The sequence below is a fragment of the Babylonia areolata genome, chromosome 7 (assembly GCF_041734735.1).
Source record: "Babylonia areolata isolate BAREFJ2019XMU chromosome 7, ASM4173473v1, whole genome shotgun sequence".
In the NCBI taxonomy this organism is placed as follows: Eukaryota; Metazoa; Mollusca; class Gastropoda; order Neogastropoda; family Buccinidae; genus Babylonia; species Babylonia areolata.
In genome coordinates this window covers 27359932-27381160 of record NC_134882.1, presented here as the reverse complement: position 1 = coordinate 27381160, position 21229 = coordinate 27359932, and the positions used below count along the sequence as shown (strand labels likewise).

Sequence of the window (21229 nt, the reverse complement as noted above, 5' to 3'; positions counted from 1 at the left end):
CAGACAGATCCAGGTAATACTGCAACAGACAGGCACAGGTAATACTGCAACATTCAGACACAGGTAATATTGCAACAGACAGACACAGGTAATACTGCAACAGACAGACACAGGTAATACTGCAACAGACAAGACAGGTCCAGGTAATACTGTAACAGACAGACACATGTAATACTGCAACAGACAGACAGGTCCAGGTAATACTGCAACAGACAGACATAGGTAATACTGCAACATACGGACAGGTCCAGGTAATACTGCAACAGACAGACACAGGTAATACAGACACAGGTAATACTGCAACAGACAGACACAGGTCCAGGTAAATACTGCAACATAACTTTTGAAAGTAAGAAAACAAAACAAAAAACAATTGCCGACTGGGAAGAAAAAAGGTGCCACTACATTGTGGCAATGTGCTCTTCCCAGGGACAGCAACCCAAATTTCACATGGGGAAAATTCAAATCTGATGTCACAAAAAAACATGATTCAATATAATACAATCCCTCACACACTGACCTGAGGTATTAGCCCCATCATGTTCATGTGGACGAGAGTTGGAGGGGCGGGGAGGGATGTGGACATTGAAATTAAACCTAACCTGTTCACTGTGATCATATCTTCAAAGGAACTGAAGGTCTGCCAGACCACAGTGAAAAAAAACGCGTACTGAAGCGGTATGGGCACATCTCATGATCAGCAGGGCATGCCAAGACAGTCCTGCACGGCACTGTGCAAGGACGGAGAAGGAAAGCAGGCAGAAAAAGACAAGGTTGGACAAAAAGACGAGGCTGGACAAAAAGACAAGGTTGGACAAAATCTCAGAAAATGAGAACAGGTCAGACACTGGTTGACGTCTTGAAAAAGACAACGAAGAGAGACAGGAACAGAGGGAACTGGACGGCAGGTCATCAGTGGTGTCCCTTCTGTGGGAGACTGTGTGGTTCGTCCGTCGGGATCAACGAGGACCATCTAGTCATCCTGGGGGTGGTTGGGTTGGGCTCTGTGGGTGCGCAGATGACTGGTCAGGCCAATCTGCGCCCGGAAGGTTCTGACGCAGTGTGGACAGGGGATGGTGGCGGCTGTCGGGGACTTGCTGGCACTGCTTTTCCTGGCCTGTCTGCATTGCTCTGCAGCAGTGGTTCTGTTGGCCTCACAGGATTTGGCGCCTTTGTGGACAGCTGAATGCCACTTTGGTCTGTCCATTGCATTCAGCTCCCGCGTGTCATGGCTGATGTTGAAGGCCTTCAGAGAAGCTTTCAGAGTGTCTTTGAAGCACTTCTTTTGGCCTCCATGGGAGCGCTTGGCATGTTGGAGTTCGCCGTACTACAGGATAAAAGAAGATGACCAGCGAAATAGCTGAGTGGTTAAAGCGTTGGACTTTCAATCTGAGGGTCCGGGTCCCGGGTTCGAATCACTGTAATGGCACCTGGAGGGTAAGGAGTGAAGATTTTTCTGATCCCCATATGTGCACCTGCTAGTGTCTGAACACCCTTCATATGTATACTCACGCAGAAGATCAAATACACATATAAAGATCCTGTAATCCATGTCAGCATTCAGTGGGTTACAGAAACAAGAACATACCCAACATGCACACCCTCAAAAATAGTATGGCTGCCCACATGGCGGGGTAAATAAACAAAACAGTCATGCATATAAAACGCTACATGTCTGTCTGAGTGTGTATGTGTGAGTGCCTGATATCTGACTGAATGACACAGGAAACGAATGATGAGCGCACAATGTCAGCCGTCAGTTGGATCTACCCAGGTAGACAGCCTGTTGCGCAAATGACCCCGACTTTGTATGGTGGTGCTTAGAGCTTGGTCTCTGACTGAGGATAGGCGCTGTATAAGTATCCATATCATTCATCATCATTCAAGAAAAAAGAGAAGGTGTTGCTGATGGCTGACCTGCTTGACGTTGGCCTCCAGGAAGTCTCCCATGATGGACACCAGCTGACTGAAGGACGGCCGCTTCTCTGGCTCCGGGTCCCATGTCTGCTGCATCACTTTGTACCTGGCAACACACCACCCCCATCCCTTCACCAGGTGTACACACTGCACATAACACAGCCCTACAGGTACAACACACCACCCCCACCCCTTCACAAGGTGCACACACTGCACACAGTACAGCCCTACAGGTACAACACACCACACCCACCCCTTAACAAGGTGTACACACTGCACACAGCACAGCCCTACAGGTACAACACACCACACCCACCCCTTAACAAGGTGTACACACTGCACACAGCACAGCCCTACAGGTACAACACACCACACCCACCCCTTAACAAGGTGTACACACTGCACACAGCACAGCCCTACAGGTACAACACACCACCACCCCCACCCCTTCACCAGGTGTACACACTGCACATAACACAGCCCTATAGGTACAACACACCACTACCACCCCTTCACAAGGTGCACACACTGCACATAGCACAGCCCTACAGGTACAACACACCACCACCACCACCCCTTCACCAGGTGTACACACTGCACATAACACAGCCCTACAGGTACAACACACCACCACCACCCCTTCACAAGGTGCACACACTGCACACAGCACATCCCTACAGGTACAACACACCACCACCACCACCCCTTCACCAGGTGTACACACTGCACATAACACAGCCCTACAGGTACAAAACACCACCACCACCACCCCTTCACCAGGTGTACACACTGCACATAACACATCCCTACAGGTACAACACACCACCACCACCACCCCTTCACAAGGTGTACACACTGCACATAACACAGCCCTACAGGTACAACACACCACCACCACCCCTTCACAAGGTGCACACACTGCACATAACACAGCCCTACAGGTACAACACACCACCACCACCCCTTCACCAGGTGTACACACTGCACATAACACAGCCCTACAGGTACAACACACCACCCCCACCCCTTCACCAGGTGTACACACTGTACATAACACATCCCTACAGGTACAACACACCACCACCACCACCCCTTCACCAGGTGTACACACTGCACATAACACAGCCCTACAGGTACAACACACCACCACCACCCCTTCACCAGGTGTACACACTGCACATAACACATCCCTACAGGTACAACACACCCCCACCCCTTCACCAGGTGTACACACTGCACATAACACATCCATACAGGTACAACACACCACCACCCCTTCACCAGGTGTACACACTGCACATAACACATCCCTACAGGTACAACACACCACCACCACCCCTTCACCAGGTGTACACACTGCACATAACACATCCATACAGGTACAACACACCACCACCCCTTCACCAGGTGTACACACTGCACATAACACATCCATACAGGTACAACACACCACCACCACCACCCCTTCACCAGGTGTACACACTGCACATAACACAGCCCTACAGGTACAACACACCACCACCACCACCCCTTCACCAGGTGTACACACTGCACATAACACATCCCTACAGGTACAACACACCACCACCCCTTCACCAGGTGTACACACTGCACATAACACATCCCTACTGGTACAACACACCACCACCACCACCCCTTCACCAGGTGTACACACTGCACATAACACAGCCCTACAGGTACAACACACCACCACCACCACCCCTTCACCAGGTGTACACACTGCACATAACACAGCCCTACAGGTACAACACACCACCACCACCACCCCTTCACCAGGTGTACACACTGCACATAACACAGCCCTACAGGTACAACACACCACCACCACCACCACCACCCCTTCACCAGGTGTACACACTGCACATAACACAGCCCTACAGGTACAACACACCACCACCACCACCACCCCTTCACCAGGTGTACACACTGCACATAACACAGCCCTACAGGTACAACACACCACCACCACCACCCCTTCACCAGGTGTACACACTGCACATAACACAGCCCTACAGGTACAACACACCACCACAACCACCCCTTCACCAGGTGTACACACTGCACATAACACAGTCCTACAGGTACAACACACCACCACCACCACCCCTTCACCAGGTGTACACACTGCACATAACACAGCCCTACAGGTACAACACACCACCACCACCACCCCTTCACCAGGTGTACACACTGCACATAACACATCCCTACAGGTACAACACACCACCACCACCACCCCTTCACCAGGTGTACACACTGCACATAACACATCCCTACAGGTACAACACACCACCACCACCACCCCTTCACCAGGTGTACACACTGCACATAACACAGTCCTACAGGTACAACACACCACCACCACCACCCCTTCACCAGGTGTACACACTGCACATAACACAGCCCTACAGGTACAACACACCACCACCACCACCCCTTCACCAGGTGTACACACTGCACATAACACAGCCCTACAGGTACAACACACCACCACCACCACCCCTTCACCAGGTGTACACACTGCACATAACACAGCCCTACAGGTACAACACACCACCACCACCACCCCTTCACCAGGTGTACACACTGTACATAACACATCCCTACAGGTACAACACACCACCACAACCACCCCTTCACCAGGTGCACACACTGCACATAACACAGCCCTACAGGTACAACACACCACCACCACCACCCCTTCACCAGGTGCACACACTGCACATAACACAGCCCTACAGGTACAACACACCACCACCACCACCCCTTCACCAGGTGTACACACTGCACATAGCACAGCCCTACAGGTACAACACACCACCACCACCCCTTCACCAGGTGTACACACTGCACATAACACAGCCCTACAGGTACAACACACCACCACCACCCCTTCACCAGGTGTACACACTGCACATAACACAGCCCTACAGGTACAACACACCACCACCCCTTAACCAGGTGTACACACTGTACATAACACAGTCCTACAGGTACAACACACCACCACCGCCACCCCTTCACCAGGTGTACACACTGCACATAACACATCCCTACAGGTACAACACACCACCACCACCACCCCTTCACCAGGTGTACACACTGCACATAACACAGCCCTACAGGTACAACACACCACCACCACCACCCCTTCACCAGGTGTACACATTGCACATAACACAGCCCTACAGGTACAACACACCACCACAACCACCCCTTCACCAGGTGTACACACTGCACATAACACAGCCCTACAGGTACAACACACCACTACCACCCCTTCACAAGGTGTACACACTGCACATAACACAGCCCTACAGGTACAACACACCACCCCCACCCCTTCACCAGGTGCACACACTGCACACAGCACATCCCTACAGGTACAACACACCACCACCCCCACCCCTTCACCAGGTGTACACACTGCACATAACACAGCCCTACAGGTACAACACACCACCACCACCACCCCTTCACCAGGTGTACACACTGCACATAACACAGTCCTACAGGTACAACACACCACCACCACCCCTTCACCAGGTGTACACACTGCACATAACACAGCCCTACAGGTACAACACACCACCCCCACCCCTTCACCAGGTGTACACACTGCACATAACACAGCCCTACAGGTACAACACACCACACCCACCCCTTAACAAGGTGCACACACTGCACATAACACATCCCTACAGGTACAACACACCACCACCACCCCTTCACCAGGTGTACACACTGCACATAACACAGCCCTACAGGTACAACACACCACCACCACCCCTTCACCAGGTGTACACACTGCACATAACACAGCCCTACAGGTACAACACACCACCACCCCTTCACCAGGTGTACACACTGCACATAGCACATCCCTACAGGTACAACACACCACCACCACCCCTTCATCAGGTGTACACACTGCACATAACACAGTCCTACAGGTACAACACACCACCACCACCACCCCTTCACCAGGTGTACACACTGCACATAACACAGTCCTACAGGTACAACACACCACCACCACCACCCCTTCACCAGGTGTACACACTGCACATAACACAGCCCTACAGGTACAACACACCACCACCACCACCCCTTCACCAGGTGTACACACTGCACATAGCACAGCCCTACAGGTACAACACACCACCACCACCACCCCTTCACCAGGTGTACACACTGCACATAACACATCCCTACAGGTACAACACACCACCACCCCCACCCCTTCACCAGGTGTACACACTGCACATAGCACATCCCTACAGGTACAACACACCACCACCACCCCTTCACCAGGTGTACACACTGCACATAACACAGCCCTACAGGTACAACACACCACCCCCACCCCTTCACCAGGTGTACACACTGCACATAACACATCCCTACAGGTACAACACACCACCACCACCACCCCTTCACCAGGTGTACACACTGCACATAACACATCCCTACAGGTACAACACACCACCACCACCCCTTCACCAGGTGTACACACTGCACATAACACAGCCCTACAGGTACAACACACCACCACCCCCACCCCTTCACCAGGTGTACACACTGCACATAACACAGTCCTACAGGTACAACACACCACCACCACCACCCCTTCACCAGGTGTACACACTGCACATAACACAGCCCTACAGGTACAACACACCACCACCCCTTCACCAGGTGTACACACTGCACATAACACAGCCCTACAGGTACAACACACCACCACCACCCCTTCACCAGGTGTACACACTGCACATAACACAGCCCTACAGGTACAACACACCACCACCCCCACCCCTTCACCAGGTGTACACACTGCACATAACACAGTCCTACAGGTACAACACACCACCACCACCACCCCTTCACCAGGTGTACACACTGCACATAACACAGCCCTACAGGTACAACACACCACCACCACCACCCCTTCACCAGGTGTACACACTGTACATAACACAGCCCTACAGTCTGTCTGTCTGTGTCTGTGTGTTAGTGCGTTTCTCTGTTTCTGCATATGCGTGCATGCATACGTGTATTTGGCTGTTTTTGAGTGTGGGTGGTGTCAGAGCACGAACTGAGTATATGAAAAGTATATAGCAGATCAAGTTGCATTACTCAACATTATGCGCTGTATAAAGACACTTTGTAATCATCACAGCTATAAGCTTTTAAGCATTACACAAGATGATAGGCTATTTCAAAATGATTCATGATTCACTGATTGTCAGTATCATCAGCTATGACTCACATGTCGTCCGAGGCAAACTTGGGTTTGTCCATGTGATAACCTGACTTCAGCAGTCCAATGAACTTCTCGTTGATCTCCACACCTGGGTATGGGTTCCCTCCTGCAGTGCATCACACACACAGTGCATCAGTCAGCACAACTACAACAACAATAATGAATGGTCAGTGATAATAACAATTTGATAACATTGTTACAGTTAAGAAAAAAAGCAACTTAGTTTCATTTCTTCTCTGTGTTTCTACCTGTCAGACTGAGAGTCTCTTTCTCTCTTTTCTGTCTATGTGCAATGTATATTTATGAAGCACGCAAGAGGCTACGCACTGCAGTCTCTTAATATTCATTTGTAGAGCTTATGTATGGGTTAACTGTTACCTTTGTTAGTGAGAATATGTATAATGTTCTTTTGTATTTGCCCCTTCAGTATGGGGCCAAGGGCTTATTCTGAATGGACGTTCATGATAAAAAAAACAATAACAACACTCAAGTGGAGTGATGGCCTAGAGGTAACGCGTCCGCCTAGGAAGCGAGACAATCTGAGCGCGCTGGTTCGAATCACGGCTCAGCCGCCGATATTTTCTCCCCCTCCACTAGACCTGGAGTGGTGGTCTGGACGCTAGTCATTCAGATGAGACAATAAACCGAGGTCCTGTGTGCAGCATGCACTTAGCACACGTAAAAGAACCCACGGCAACAAAAGGGTTGTTCCTGGCAAAATTATGTAGAAAAATCCACTTCGATAGGAAAAATAAATAAAACTGCACGCAGGAAAAAATACAAAAAAATGGGTGGCACTGTAGTGTAGCAACGCGCTCTCCCTGGGGAGAGCAGCCCAAATTTCACACATAGAAATCTGTTGTGATAAAAAGAAATACAAATACAAATAGTAAACAATAGTAAAATGGTGTTATGCAACCCTAGTCTTTTCTATGAGATCAGGACCCATTAAAACTCAGTCATCTTTCATTTCACTGACGTCATCATACCCATCCACCCCAACCCCCACCCACACAGTGGAGTCTGTCTGACCCGAGTCTGATTTTAAAAAAAAAAAAAGACAAGAAAAAAAAAGACTGATGTCAAACAGTCCTGCACACACATGCAAGCACTCACACACAACACAGACATGTGCATACACACCTTCACACACACACACACACACACACACCCACTCCCTCTCTCACACCTACACACACACACACACTCCCTCTCTCACACCTACACACACACACACTCCCTCTCTCACACCTACACACACACACACACACACTCCCTCTCTCACACCTACACACACACACACTCCCTCTCTCACACCTACACACACACACACACACACACTCCCTCTCTCACACCTACACACACACACACACACACACACACACCCTCTCTCACACCTACACACACACACACACACACACACACACACACACACTCCCTCTCTCACACCTACACACACACACACACACACACCCTCTCTCACACCTACACACACACACACACACACTCCCTCTCTCACACCTACACACACACACACACACACACTCCCTCTCTCACACCTACACACACACACACACACACACACCCTCTCTCACACCTACACACACACACACACACACACACACTCCCTCTCTCACACCTACACACACACACACACACACTCCCTCTCTCACACCTACACACACACACACACACACACACTCCTCTCTCACACCTACACACACACACACACACACACACTCCCTCTCTCACACCTACACACACACACACACACACCCTCTCTCACACCTACACACACACACACACACACACACACACACTCCCTCTCTCACACCTACACACACACACACACACACACACTCCCTCTCTCACACCTACACACACACACACACACACACTCCCTCTCTCACACCTACACACACACACACACACACACACCAACCTAGTGAGAAGAGCTCCCAAAGCAGGATGCCGTAGGACCAGCTGTGGAGAAAACAAATCAAACTGACACCAGTTCCAGTGATGTTCTTTCCTTTTCAATCAAATGAGTCAATATTATGAATGGTAAAGATATTCTTCTCAATCATATTGTTTAGTTGTTAACAAAGGTACTGGTTTCCTTCCCAATCAAATCTTATTAGTTATTATGAATGGCATAGATTTCTTCTCAGTCATATATCATTATTATTTGTAAATGGTTTTCTTCCATATATGTCATTATTTTATGATGAATAATGCAGAGTTTCATCCCAATCATATTCTGTTAGTTACAATGATTGGTATAGATTTTTCTTCAATCATATTTTATTCAATATTGTGAATAGTATATATTTCCTTATCAATCTCATTTTATTAGTTATCTTGAATGACACAGATGTTCTTATCATTCCTACTGCATTTGGCATTATCATGATAACATATACACATGGACAGATCACAACACGCAGACACACAGACATGGACACAGGTAACTCATGTACATAATTACCGACCCAGATTACACATGGACATACACATATGGACATATACACGCACAAAATTTACACATGGACAGACCACACACACAGACACACACACACACATTAGAAACACACATGGACACACATTACAAACACAAACACACATGAGGCACAGATTGCACACAGACCACACACACATGGACACAGATTACACATAGATACACACACATGGACACAGATTACACATAGATACACACACATGGACACAGATTACACATAGATACACACACATGGACACAGATTGCACATAGACACACACACATGGACACAGATTACACATAGATACACACACATGGACACAGATTACACATAGATACACACACATGGACACAGATTACACATAGATACACACACATGGACACAGATTGCACAGACTACACACAGACACACAACACTGGACACATATTTCAAGACATGCAAACATACAGACACATATTATACACACACATGGATACAGATTAGATATTGTCACAACACACAGAAGTTACGGTCAGACACACACGCACACACAGACACACATTACATGCACACACACACACACACACTTATAGATTACATGCAGACACATATGAACAGACACAGATCACACGCAGACACACACACAGCATACACATACACACAGATATATACACACAAACGTCACACACACAGAAACACACACACACACAGATATACACACAAACGTCACACACACAGAAACACACACATACATATATACACACAAACGTCACACACACAGAAACACACACACACATGGACACAGATTACGTACACATCACTCTTGGTCGTACAGATGCGATGGGTCAAAGATTCCAACGCCATCCACTTGACTGGTACAGGTCCCTACCACACACACTCCAGATCAGAAACCTCAGAAGTCTTAACCAACACAGGAACATTTAGGAATAAACAATTAAATCCAAATAACAAAAGACCAAACTGGTAAACTTTCATGGGACATTTCATTCTGAGCACTGTAATACAGTGAATGGTCTGCCACCCTCTGTCTTATCGTTTGAGACCGTACAATACCAACTAATGCCCTCTACAGACACGAACAAATGTCAACAAATGCACACACACACACACACACACACACATTACATACACACACCCTCTCTCTTTCACATTTTCAGTCTGAATAATCCCACTCACACAAACACGGTCTTTCTCTCGCACATAATCACACACACACACACACACACACATACACACACACACATCACATCACATCACATCAGAATCACCGGCCTGATGGCATTGACTTTTCAAGACTCCAAGCTTTAAGTTCTCAGTTGCCAATGAGACTTTTTCAACCAGGACTGGCAAAAATTGTATACCAGTGTTAAAACTTATGCAATTCATAACTACATCTTGTGGAAGATCCCTGTATGTGCTCACAACTAATTGCTTTGATCTGTTGGTTGTGTTTAGTTTTAGTGTCCATAATTCCTTTAATGAGTTTTACTGCAAAGTGAGTTATCTCTTTCCATTTTTCACACACACATGTCATAGTGTCTCTCTGTCTGTTCCCACCTCTCTCTGTTTCACATACACAGTTTTTCTCTCACTTTCTCCTTTACACGAGCACAGTCAAACACAAACTCCCTGTGTCTCACACACAATCATAAACACACACACACACATGCATACACAGTCTCTCTTTCTCGCATACACCCGCATATATATGACCCCTAAACTACAATGCTTCATTCCAAACTTCCTACATCCTTTCCCTATCCACCCCCAACCCTACCCCCTAAAAAATCAACACACACACACACCCCCAACAGCAGAGCAAAGTGACTGGATGTGAGGCGTGACGAGGGGTGACCACTCACGTCTCCCTTCTTGTGGTACTCTGGGTACCGCCCCCACCACACCCCCAAACAAATCCACACACACACACACACACACACACCCCCAACAGCAGAGCAAAGTGACTGGATGTGAGGCCTGACGAGGGGTGACCACTCACGTCTCCCTTCTTCTGGTACTCTGGGTACCGCCCCCACCACACCCCCAAACAAATCCACACACACACACACACACACACACACGCCCCCAGCAGCAGAGCACAGTGACTGGCTGTGAGGCGTGACGAGGGGTGACTGACTACTCACGTCTCCCTTCTTGTGGTACTCTGGGTCCCGGTAGAGGTCCTTGGCCAGGCCAAAATCACAGATCTTCACCACGTTGTCCTTGGCCAGCAGCACGTTCCTTGCCGCCAGGTCACGGTGAATGTACTGTCATCATCATCATCGACGTCATCTTCATCATCATTATCACCACCTTCATCATCACTCATACTGTCGTTGTTGTCATCATCATCATCATTCACATCATTGTTACCACCTCCCCCATCATCACTGTCATTGTTATCGTCATCATTATCATTCACATCATTATTACCACCTCCATGATCACTCACACTGTCACTGTTGTCATCATCATCATCAATCACATTATCACCACATCCATCATTATTGTCATTATCCACATCACCATCTCTATCATCATCAAACACATTCTCACAACCTCCAACATCACCGTCAATTTGTATTTGTATTTGTATTGCTTTTTATCACAACAGATTTCTCTGTGTGAAATTCGGGCTGCTCTCCCCAGGGAGAGCGCGTCGCTATACTACAGCGCCACCCATTTTTTTGTATTTTTTTCCTGCGTGCAGTTTTATTTGTTTTTTTCCTATCGAAGTGGATTTTTCTTCAGAATTTTGCCAGGAACAACCCTTTTGTTGCCGTGGGTTCTTTTACGTGCACGAAGTGCATGCTGCACATGGGACCTCGGTTTATCGTCTTGTCCGAATGACTAGCGCCCAGACCACCACTCAAGGTCTAGTGGAGGGGGAGAAAATATCGGCGGCTGAGCCGTGATTCGAACCAGCGCGCTCAGATTTTCTCGCTTCCTAGTCGGACGCGTTACCTCAACGTCATCATCCACACTGTCATCATCATCCACATCAACATCACCTCCATCATCATTATCAATGTCATCATCCATATCACCACCTTCATTGTCACCATCACCTCATCACCATCATCCACGCTGTCTTCATTACCTCATTAATATCATCATCACTGACCTCCATAATTAACATCGTCATTATCTGCATCATCATCACTTCCACCACCACCATACAGACATTACACAGATGGACAGACAGAAATTGTACACACATACACACATTGTACAGACATTGCACAAACACAACTTGTACAGAAGCAGACCACATGTAATGCATGGCATTTACACAAACAGATTACTGTGGAAATTCGGCTGCTCCATGGAGAGCGCGATCGTAATACAGCCACCTTTTTGTATTTTCCTGCGTCAGTTATTGTTTTTACCTATCGAGTGATTTCTCAATTGCGACACCCTTGCACCTAAGCACTGCGTCTAAACTTGAAGTGTGACACTGACAGGATTCTGGAACTGACAAGATGCTGGACCCTGTCATCATCAGGACGTGCACTGACTGAAGGATACCGTACAACCAGACATTTTTAAAGACAAGACTAGGAGACCATTTCACAAATCGTAGACTCACTTTACAAAGAACTTTCACAAATAGTTCTGAAGTAGAAAACCAGCACAACAGCATTATAACAAAGTTAAACCAGTGATAACAACCAAAGTCACCTTTGGAACCGAATGCTACAATCAATCAGAACCCAAAACATGTAATAGATACAGACATTACAGAAGACAGACACCCCATGGACATTGAAGGCACAGAAATCTTATGACATCGACCATCACAGAAAGACTGCAGCATGGTCAGAAAAAGTTTTTATCAGACAGACACTGACAGAAATATCCATAACAGAAAATTCTACAGACAAGACAGACCAGACACAGACAAAACACACAGCACAGACAAGACAGACACAGCACAGACACTGTACAGACAAGACAGACACAGCACAGACACTGTACAGACAAGACAGACACTGTACAGACAAGACAGACACTGTACAGACAAGACAGACACAGCACAGACAAGACAGACACTGTACAGACAAGACAGACACAGCACAGACACAGCACAGACAAGACAGACACAGCACAGACACTGTACAGACAAGACAGACACAGCACAGACAAGACAGACACTGTACAGACAAGACAGACACAGCACAGACACTGTACAGACAAGACAGACACTGTACAGACACAGCACAGACACTGTACAGACAAGACAGACACAGCACAGACACTGTACAGACAAGACAGACACAGCACAGACAAGAGCAAAGACAGGACAGCCAGCCCACCACCAGCAGCCCCTCTCACCTTCTTGGCGGCCAGGTACTCCATGCCGCGAGCCACCTGAAAGGACCAGCAGATCAGGTTCTTGGTGGTCAGGGGGGGGCCCACCGTGTCCGCACTGCCCCCCGTCACGTCCTTGCCATTGCTCATCCCCGGAGCCTTGGCCGGGTCCCTGTAGGTGGAGCCGGCCGTGTCGTTGTAGGTGGCGCTCTCCTCCTCCAACCTGGCGGCCTCCGCTGACTTGTCAGCAACGGGGCTGGTCGGGGACGACGGTTCCTGGTCGTCCATGGTGTCGGTGAAGGAGTCCTTGTGTTTCAGCAGGTAGGTACGCAGGTTGCCGTACTGGCAGTACTCCACGATCACGTTCAGCTCCCCTGCAAAGTGAGAACACAGCGCCATGTTTTGTTTTGTTTTTAATCGATTTTTTTTTTTTTTTTTTTTTTACTGTCAAGCAAGCAGTGAGTTGGATGTTCTGAAGTAGGGTTGATGAAAACAACTTAATACTGATATGGAATGTCTTCTGTTTACTGAGCTTTTTGTTGCTGTTTTCCATTTGAACTTTCATCAAACATGTTATGTAATATTTTTTTTTTTCAATTGAAAAAAAAAAACAACTGCACAGGGTTGTGAAAATGTAATGGCAGAATGTGATATATACATTAAATACAAAAATTCTAATGTCTTTTCCTTATTTTGTTTACTTTTCTACTTGGAACACTCCAACGAAAAGAAAGCATGCAATGTTACAATGTTACAGGAAAAAGAAAGAGGGGACAGCCCCAGACGAACTGGCAGCAAACAGCGGAGAGAGATATTTCACTTGTGGACAGGCAATGGAGTGATGCCAGCAAACTAGCAGAGGACCATCGACTACGAAGTTCTTTGACTGCCTCTTGCATCAAACAATGTGGCAGCATGAAAGTAAAATAGAGAGATGCCAAACCCTGTAAAGAGTTTGCAGGAACAATCAGGAAATTTGATAGGAAGATTTTGAATTCGGAACACTCCCAAAATGGAGGGCACAATGAACAGATATTTTTCAGTGTACGTTTGGCGAAACTTCTGTTCCCCCCTGCTGCTTCTTTTCAGCTGATACACCTGTGGCATGGTGTCACTTCCCTGGCCTTTGTTCGTCTTCTTTCTCACAATCGGAATCCACGGCTGACTTTCTCTGTTTCACGCCTCTTGTTCTTTCCATGCACTCCATAGTTTAATCCACCGGGCACAGACGCTGTTTGACCCAGATGCAACTTGATTTCGTCAAGTTCTCTCTTGTTCGGGCAAACGATTAAGCTAACTGGTCTAACCAATGCTGTTTCAATGTAAACAAGCAAGTGATTAGCTCAGCATCATCACATGATATCAAGGTTAATAGTGACTGTCCTGGCCTTGTGACTGACAGGTCTAGAGCGCTGGGTAATGTTATGACAGGAAAGTATGTGACCATGCCATGTAGTCGAAAATGAACTTGTCGGAACAATGTTGACGTTGGCGTAACGTTGGAACAAATTGTGATCAAGCACAACAAAATATGGCGAAATCATAACAGCTGGCATCTCTGAAAATATTGCACTGATTTTTTTCAATTTAAAAGAAAAAAAAAGTAAAAAATGAAGAAAAAATGAGACAGGAAATCACGTTACCGAATCGTATATCCTTGGTGACGGCGCCCAGCAGGTTAACGATGTTGAGGTGCTGGCCCAGGTGGATGAGGATCTTCAGCTCTGACAGCAGTGCCATCATCTGCTCCTTGTCAGTGCAGTCTGGAACCAGCAACACCACCACCACCATTCACTGACCTGGTTCCCTTGTAACGTCTTCATCCGCATTCATTTCCACATGCATGTGTAAAGACAGGGAGAGGGAGTAGTGACAGAATGACAGACAGTGACAGTGATCAAGAGGATGGGGTCAGAGAGAAAGTGGTTGTTTTTGTTTGTTTGGTTTGCTGCTTTGTTGTTGTTGTTGTTGTTGTTGTTGTTGTGTGTGTGTGTGTGTGTGTGTGTGTGCGTGTGTGTGTGTGTGCTTGTGTATGTGCTTTTCCCTTCCTTTGATTTTACATCTTTTCACTTTGAGTGAAACTAGATGTGTGATATGAATATGTGCATTTGTGAACATGCTTGTACCCTCGTGCGTGTGCTTGTGTGCGTGCGTGTGTGTGTGTCTGTGTGTCGGTGTGTATGTATGCATGCAGGCATGTGTGTGTGTGTGTGTGTGTGTGTGTGTGTGCATGCACACGTATGTGTCCATATTTGTAAAAAAGTGAAATGTGTGAATGCATAACTTGATAAGTGCATGAGTGTGTGCATTAGGCAGGTGTGTGCGTGTGTGTGTGCGTGCGTGCGACATGTGTGTTTGCATGTGAAGCTGGGTGTGGCGGAGTACAGGTGACTGGGAATGAGCAGTGTGGGTTGATGCCACTCAGCTGGCTGGGATGGCAGCGTAGCAAACACCAAGGTGAAAGAAGAAGAAGCAGGATGCAGGATAGTTTAATTGTCAGGCCATTTGCCCGCACAATGGAGTGAGCATAGTATGGAAGAAGAAGAGAGAGAGAGAGAGAAAAAAAAAGGCAGTACCTTTCACCATCTTGACTGCTACAGAGGTCACACTCTGAGAGTCTCCGATGCCGATCGCCTCTGCCTTCATTACACGTCCAAACGCTCCCTGTCCCAAAATCATGCCTGCACACATTCACACACATGCACACTGTAAACAATCCTCGTTTTTTCTATATACCAGCAGTTTAATTCTACAAAAAACGATTCAAATCTGACAAATCAACTTGTTCTTATTCATCGTCATTTATTAGTAATATTACAATCAATTTTAATCAAACTGTCATGTGACACAGTATTGTTTGCTTCTTGTGAAGTTCATTTGAGAAGCATGTACACATTGTGCAGTATGCAGGAATCAGGATTCCCACAAATATCACGAAACAGAATTCCATACTTTTCTCCAGAACTTTTTCAGACCACACTGAATCTTTTCCACACCAGACAACAAAACCAAACTGGAACAAAAAACCCTCTATTAGAGCACCAACAAAGAAAGCGGTAGATATCCTGGAATCATTTTTTTTTCCAAACTCTTTGTTTGTTTGCTTTTTCACAAACATTATGGTCTTATTGTAATTCAGACTTTTCCAGACCCTTAAGGGCAAAACTTTTTTTTTTTTTTCAGACTTTTCCGGCCTTGGAAATGGGTCTCTGATTTTTCAAAAACTTTTCCTGGTTTCCATCACTGTACAAACCCTGAGGAATGAGGGTGACGCATATGGCCAATACTCATGTGCATGCATGCAGTGTCAACATCTGGCTTACATTCATGGTATCACATCTCTGAACCTGGGGTGTGTGGCAAATACGGGCTGTATGAAATGTATGATGAGTGCTTTGTGTGAAATTTCTGTGTGTGTACATGCGTAATTGTGTGTCTATTTTGGTTGGATGGCTGTCCAGGGTTATGTATGCAAGTTGTTTCAATTGTTTAAATGCATGTTTTACAAGTCAAACTTTATACTGTACAGTACAATTAAACATGTTTTACAAGGAAGGGTGCAATAAAAATCATTATTATTACTAACCTGGAAGAGAGAGAGAGCAGAGGGAGGAAGGGGGGGTGGGTGTGAAAGAAGGAAGGAACTGTACATAATCCTGTATTTATCTGTTTTGTTTTCATCAATCTCTGTCATCAAATAAGTTCCAGAATTTTCAACAGGTAAGAGGAATTCCTTTGCATGCATACTCCTTGTTTGGCAATCATAAATCCTGACAACATTTTCACCTGTTAAAATGTGGGAAGAATGTTACCAATTTTCAGAACCTCATAAATACAACTCGGGTGATATTCATCAACTGATCAAAATGTGTAGCTTCCTGAGGAAATGTCCCAATGGACAGCAGGACGGCAGCCTTCACTCTACGTACCCAGACGCAGCCTCTCTTTGGGGAACTCCCACTTGGGGTCATAGGGGAGGCAACCCGTCTGTTCGTCTATCGGCAGGTCAGGGTTGTAGTCCCCTACAGGCTGAATCAGGTACTTCTCCAAATCTTTGTGCTGCACAATCACATTGCCACAATCATTATCTGCCATACAATCATTGTGCTGCACAATCACACTGACACAATAATTATCTGCCATACAATAATTGTGCTGCACAATCACACTGACACAATAATTATCTGCCATACAATAATTGTGCTGCACAATCACACTGACACAATAATTATCTGCCATACAATCCTGTTGCACAACCACACTGACAAAAATTATCTGCCATACAATCCTGTTGCACAACCACACTGACAAAAATTATCTGCCATACAATCCTGTTGCACAACCACACTGACAAAAATTATCTGCCATACAATCCTGTTGCACAACCACACTGACAAACATTATCTGCCATACAATCTTTGTGCGGCACATTCATTATCTGCCATCTACCATACAATATTTGTGCTGAACACAAACTGCTGATGATTATTTTTCATGCAGCTAAATTACAATCATCTGAATTTGGTTCCCCTCTGCATTAGGTTCCACAAAACACTTTTTGTGACATTTACACAAAAAATCAACTCCTTGAAAATGGTTGCCAGTCGTCAAACACTGCCTTTCCTCTCCTAAACCCCATTCAGTGACTGACAAACTAACTGGTGCAGCAATATATCATATCTCCACCCTGCTTCCACACTGCCAGCTTGTGTTACTTCTGCAGTCCTGGCATGGGTGTCTTTCCACACAAGCCACACATGGTGAAAAGATCACCCAAACACAAGGACTAAATACTGTCTTTCAGAACTATGATATATCCTTACCCTAAAAACAGATCTAGCTACTATGTTACATTTTCTGCCAGAAATGTATCCTGTGTTATATAAAAAAAAAAATAAAAAAAAAGACAAACAGTGATAAACCTTTGGCTGGAAATATGACATCTCCTGTACTGTAAATTTTTCATATGAATTTTCCGCCGGAAACTTATCCAACCATACCAAATTTTGTGCTGGAAAGATCCTCTTCACAAACCACCGGAAAACAAAATGTACAAACACCCGGCATCATGCAAAACAGGAATGAACAGTGATTTTGCAGTGATCACCCTTCATCATCATCACCCTAACATCATGGCTATCATCATCACCACACACACTTCTACTTACGAATCCCGATTTCCTGCGGGCAAAGATGATGATGACCACCACAATGATGATGAGAAAGATGAGGATGCCGACGACAACACCGACGTAAGCCGAGGAAAAGCTGGCCTGACTGGTGTCATCTGCAGAGGATAAAAAAAACACCACACTGTCAGGGTTGTCATGAAAACCACAGACATGGTCATTAAGGAAAACAATGTCATGGTTGTCAAGGAAATCACTGTCATGTTTGTCAAGGAAACCACTGTCAGGGTCATCAAGGAAATCAATGTCATGGTTGTCAAGGAAATCATTGTCATGGTTGTCAAGGAAATCACTGTCATGTTTGTCAAGGAAACCACTGTCAGGGTCATCAAGGAAATCAATGTCATGGTTGTCAAGGAAATCATTGTCATGGTTGTCAAGGAAACGCCTATCAGGGTTGTCAAGGAAACCACTGTCAGGGTCATCAAGGAAATCACTGTCAGGGTTGTCAAGGAAACCACTGTCAACAAAGTATGAATTCATTAGGTGACAATTCGCTGTCATTTCTTTTTAGTCAACAGTTCAATGCTCAGACAAAACCAGCAATGGCTATGGACATGGAGTTGTCTCTTCAACCACTGCAGTTCTGACAGGATTTGAGGTGTGCCCATATTTTCATTCTATCTCTCCCTTTCCCCTTTCATTGAAACAAAACTTGATATGAAACAAAAAACAAAAACAAAAAAAAAAGGAACAAACATCATCTGAAGAGAAAAAGTGCTCACAAATCTTGCCAACCGAGCAAAACAATTTTTGCTAAACCCATTACGTTTTCAACAAGACTCAAACTGAACTGATTTTACCGTTGTAATGCTGCACTAACTGTGGTGACAAGATAACCGTTATAAAGGTGCACTGTCTGTGTGATGTGGCGTTATGTGGCGTGGTATGGCATGGTGTGGTGTGTTGCACTGTGTGATGTGGCGTTATGTGGTGTGGCATGGTGTGGTGTGTTGCATTGTGTGATGTGGCGTTATGTGGCGTGGCATGGTGTGGTGTGTTGCATTGTGTGATGTGGCGTTATGTGGTGTGGTGTGTTCTGGCATGGTGTGGTTTGGAATGGTGTGATGTGATGTGGTGTTATGTCGTGTGGCATGGTGTGGTATGGCATGGTGTGATGTGATTTGGTGTTATGTGGTGTGGTGCAATGTGGTGTGGCATGGTGTGATGTGGTGTAGTGTGATGTGGTGTGGTGTGATGTGTGGTGCAGTGTGATGTGATGTGGTGTTATGTGGTGTGGTGTAATGTGGTATGGCACAGTGATGGGGTGTGGTGTGATGCGATGTGGTGTGGTGCAGTGTGGTGTGATGTGATGTGTGGCATCATGTGATGTGATGTGATGTGATGTGGTGTGATGTTTGGCATCATGTGATGTGATGTGGTCCAAAGTGATGTGATGTGGTGTGGTGCAATGTGGCGTGGCATAGAGTGATGTGGCATGGCATGGTGAGGCATGATGTAATGTGATGTGATGTGATGTGGTGTGATGTGGTATGCAGAGCAACAAGATGTGGCGTGGTGATGCATCGTCATGCTGACCTCCCACATGCAGGGTCATGTTCAGACTCATGACCCGCCCTCCGTAGTTGGTGGCTGCACAGCGGTACTTGCCCGCGTCCTTCAGGGTCACGTTCTCCAGGGTCAGGCTGAAACACACACTGCCCCATCACACACACTGTCACATGTGTCCCTGTCCACAGTACGACATCTTTACCCATTAAATCAAGTACATGTCAAATGGTCAAGCAATGATGGCAGAGTTGACATCTGACACAGTTGCTCATAGTCCTGCTGACCACTCAGGGCCATATCAGAAATGCCACAACTAAATAAAATATTCCACCCTGTCAAACTCAAAATTCTCCCATATCTGAAAAAACAAAATGAAAACAACAAAAAAAACAGATGCAAAACAACAGTTCATGACATATCTTAACCATTTAAGCTTCTTAGACCAGACTGTGCTGAAGACACCAACCCTTCTGCTCCATTAAACATCCCCAGATTACAGTCGTTGTTTTTTCCAA

The 21229-nt window shown here is 46.3% G+C and overlaps 1 protein-coding gene across 1 annotated transcript in view; it reads right to left on the bottom strand.

Moving 5' to 3' along the window:
- The window catches only part of LOC143283813 (vascular endothelial growth factor receptor 1-like), a 130417-nt gene that overhangs the window by 8918 nt on the left and 100270 nt on the right, over positions 1 to 21229 (bottom strand). The window contains exons 16-26 of the mRNA XM_076590186.1: positions 20742 to 20848; positions 19182 to 19300; positions 17943 to 18072; positions 16590 to 16694; positions 15657 to 15776; positions 14038 to 14387; positions 11847 to 11969; positions 10496 to 10566; positions 9147 to 9187; positions 7211 to 7310; positions 1918 to 2023 (exon numbers count right to left, since the gene is read on the bottom strand). Coding sequence (XP_076446301.1) covers positions 1918 to 2023; positions 7211 to 7310; positions 9147 to 9187; positions 10496 to 10566; positions 11847 to 11969; positions 14038 to 14387; positions 15657 to 15776; positions 16590 to 16694; positions 17943 to 18072; positions 19182 to 19300; positions 20742 to 20848 — 1372 coding nt within the window. The remainder of the gene's footprint in view (positions 1 to 1917; positions 2024 to 7210; positions 7311 to 9146; positions 9188 to 10495; positions 10567 to 11846; positions 11970 to 14037; positions 14388 to 15656; positions 15777 to 16589; positions 16695 to 17942; positions 18073 to 19181; positions 19301 to 20741; positions 20849 to 21229) is intronic.